Here is a 3163-nt window from a genome sequence, read left to right on the forward strand (position 1 = left end):
TTCATTTATAAATTGTATGTTTTTGAATCTTTCAAAACAAAATGTTTTACCTGAACCCTCTCCAATCTTTTTCTGTAGAAATGTTTATGAGAATGTTGACATTTCTGTTTTTTTCCAAATTCCTTATAGAATGAAAATTCTGAGTCTTGGTCATCTCTACATAAAACGATAACTAGTAGCCCACATAATCTAGAATGGCTTTTCACCATCAGTCTGCTTCTTGATACAGGCTACCAGGGCATAAATGGAATGCATATTTTAAAACATCAATCAAAATGTGTGTTACTGTCCATATTTAGGACCTTGATTTGCTACAGCAAGTTTTTCGTTTGGGATTGAGTATCCAACTTGAATTTATAAATATGTAATTCACACCTTTATCTAAAATGTAAGCCTGTGGGTTTTGTAAGCACTGCCTTTCTATGTCCACTCTATAGAGTAGACCTTTAATTCTAAGGCCCAGTGGATTCATAATGAACTTTTCTAATGGCCACAGACTGATTCAATTAGGATCTACTCAAAGCAAAAATCAAATGAACTGTTAAGATTCCCTGCTGAGCCTTCTGTGCTGTCCCTGAGGAAAAGCAGGCTGCCACTTGTATTCATTGCTTCCTTTACCTGCCATATGAATGAAGGAGACTGTGGCTCGAAATCCCCCAAAAGTTTCTGTTTCATCTGATTTAAAGATGATCAGCATCACATTAGAGAAACTCAGGACAGGCGGTGGAACAGCAAATCCACAAGACTTGGCTGGAGATGATAGAACAATGATCCACAATTGGTTAGAGAACTCCACATTTTGGAGGCAATAGAAAAGAAGGGGAAGAAAAAAAGAGGGAAGGATATATTTTTCCAAAATACAAATATGTATAGAAATAAAACTATACATTAAAACTAACTTTTCACTAACTAACGTAGGTGTAACTTAAAAATGAATATGGTGCACCAAAGTTTACCACTAATACCATGAAGCTAGCAGGGATGTTCAATGTCTCCTTTCCTCTGCAGGGAAGTGCTGCTACCCAGCAAAGACACAGAAGTAGTTAATGTTGGTAATATTCCCAGTCTCCCCATTTCCTGCGCTGTGTGGCCCCATATCAAAGCAACACTCTTCAGTTGCTTTCAGACCCCTAAACTACAACACTTCCATTTATTGGAAAAGTAATAAAGACCTTGGGTCATGGCTCTAGCTCTATACTTTTACACATGAAAGATATATATAGCAGGCAAAGCAGTGGCCAAGACAATCCTGCCTTTCCAGAGTGACCTACAGGAGTCATTGCAAAAGAAACTGAGGTTAGGACAGGCTTAAGGGCTTCCCAAGACTGCACCCAACAACACTGGCTTCTGAATAAAGGGTGGTACTAACTACCTGACCCTATTTACTGGGAATAGGGTCAACAAAGAGGTGAACTGTGCCAAATTCTCCTGTGTACACTCATGTTAACTAGAAGCAACTCCAGCGAGGTAAACAGTGATAGTAATATCAAAGCTCAACTAAAATAAAGAAAAGGCCTCTGAAAAGCAGGTCTCATAACTATTTTGTTTAACTAATGTTTCAAAGACCAGTGCTATAAAACACTCATATTACTTATTTCGTTCCTTAAAATATAAGAATTTAGGAATGCATGTAATATACAATGTAGATGTGCCTGAGATTTTAATGACCTATACATGTTTATATGGCAGAGAAACATCATTTTCTTCAACATCGAGACAAGTATAGAGCAGTGATTCTCAACCAGAGTGCTTTGAGATCCTTTCAAGAGTGCTGTGGGATGCCACATGATGTTAGCACTGTTAAGTTTACAAACATGCTTCACAAGACAAACCCAGAGATTTCAAACAGAAATCCATAGTTGTGGTTTTTCTGAGTTCTTTGCAACAGAAAACTGCTCTACTATTTTTCTGTAAGCAAAAAATTAAAAAGTGTGAAAACTAAACTGGAATTTTCCAAGGGCTGCCTAGTTGAGACCCTTGGGTGTGTCCCCATGTGCAGGGTTGTCCAGTTGCCACAGCAAAAATAGCAGGAGTACAAATTTGTGCCACTGCTTTTTGCCACTGTGCACGCCCCTGCACATGGGGTTGGTATGGGGCAAATTGTCCCAGGTGCAGTAGGACAGGCTGAGGCCAGCACTTGGGCTGGCTTTAGCAGCCTGGCTTGCAGTCCTGGGGACCTCCTGGGGCAGCAGCAGTGGCAATCTGTGCTCTTGGAGCCAGACTGGCAGCCAGAGTGTAGCTCTGGCTGGCCAAGCTCCCTTTCTGGTAGCACACACTGCTACTGTATGTGCTGCACTGCTTTTTTAGCAGTGGTTTGTTTTTTTTACACCAGGATCTCCCAGTGTCAGAAAACCCACCATGCTGCCCATTAGCAGCACATGCACTGTGTGTGCATTCTTGGGGATGCACCCCTTAGCCGTGTGCAGACAAGCAAGCACATGCATGTTGCAGTGTCTCAAAGCAGTTTGAGATGCCACAAGAGGCATACTGGGATTGAAAAAACGTTCCCTGTGCTGCATATTTGCAGTGCAGATTCTAAATTTGATACTGGGAAATCCTGGTATAAAAAAAAAGCATGCTGAAAAAAAAGTTGTGCAGGACACGCTCCTGAAGCATGTCCTGAAGCAACCGGACACTGAGTCCTCCAGAGAGACACTCTAGCACCTAGCCAGAGTGTCTCTATGTGCCACCCCCACCTCCCCCATGGCACACAGCTTCCCTGCAGCAGCAGCAGGCTGTCAAGGTGCTCGTGGACAGCTCCTGGCAGAGGCCCCCAGCAGCTGCACATGGTGCACTCTGCCAGCCCAGCCCGCTGGTACACACCCTCAAACAGGACCAGGCCAGCTCTTGCTATCACCCAGGCTCCTGGGACCACACGTGAGAACTGTGCACCCTCGGGTCCTGCCTTCATGTGTCCCATGCACCACTGCACTGGGCCAGCTCCATGGAGGCAGGACCCAGCCCAGCTCAAGGGCACGTTGCTCTTGTGCGAGTTGCTAGGAGCCCAGGTGGCAGCAAGAGCTAGCTTGTTCCTACCTGAGGGCGCATGCTAGCAGGCTGGGCCAGTGCAGTATGGCTCTCTTCCAGGAGCTGACCATGAGCAACCCAATGGCTATTGCTGCTGCGGTGAGGCTGTGTACCATGGGGGGGCGGGGGGCAGGGG

The 3163-nt window shown here is 44.6% G+C and overlaps 1 protein-coding gene across 3 annotated transcripts in view; it reads right to left on the reverse strand.

The window, feature by feature from the left end:
• OVCH2 (ovochymase 2) overlaps window positions 1-3163 on the reverse strand; it is a 55064-nt gene that overhangs the window by 15684 nt on the left and 36217 nt on the right. For 2 of the 3 annotated variants that reach the window (XM_019519549.1, XM_019519548.1), the window contains one exon: window positions 619-750. The exons of the other annotated variant lie outside the window; for it this stretch is intronic. In XM_019519549.1, the coding sequence (XP_019375094.1) occupies window positions 619-750 (132 nt within the window). The remainder of the gene's footprint in view (window positions 1-618; window positions 751-3163) is intronic. 3 annotated transcript variants of the gene reach the window in all.

Source organism: Gavialis gangeticus, unplaced genomic scaffold (assembly GCF_001723915.1).
Source record: "Gavialis gangeticus isolate Ggan-Ray unplaced genomic scaffold, GavGan_comp1, whole genome shotgun sequence".
In the NCBI taxonomy this organism is placed as follows: Eukaryota; Metazoa; Chordata; order Crocodylia; family Gavialidae; genus Gavialis; species Gavialis gangeticus.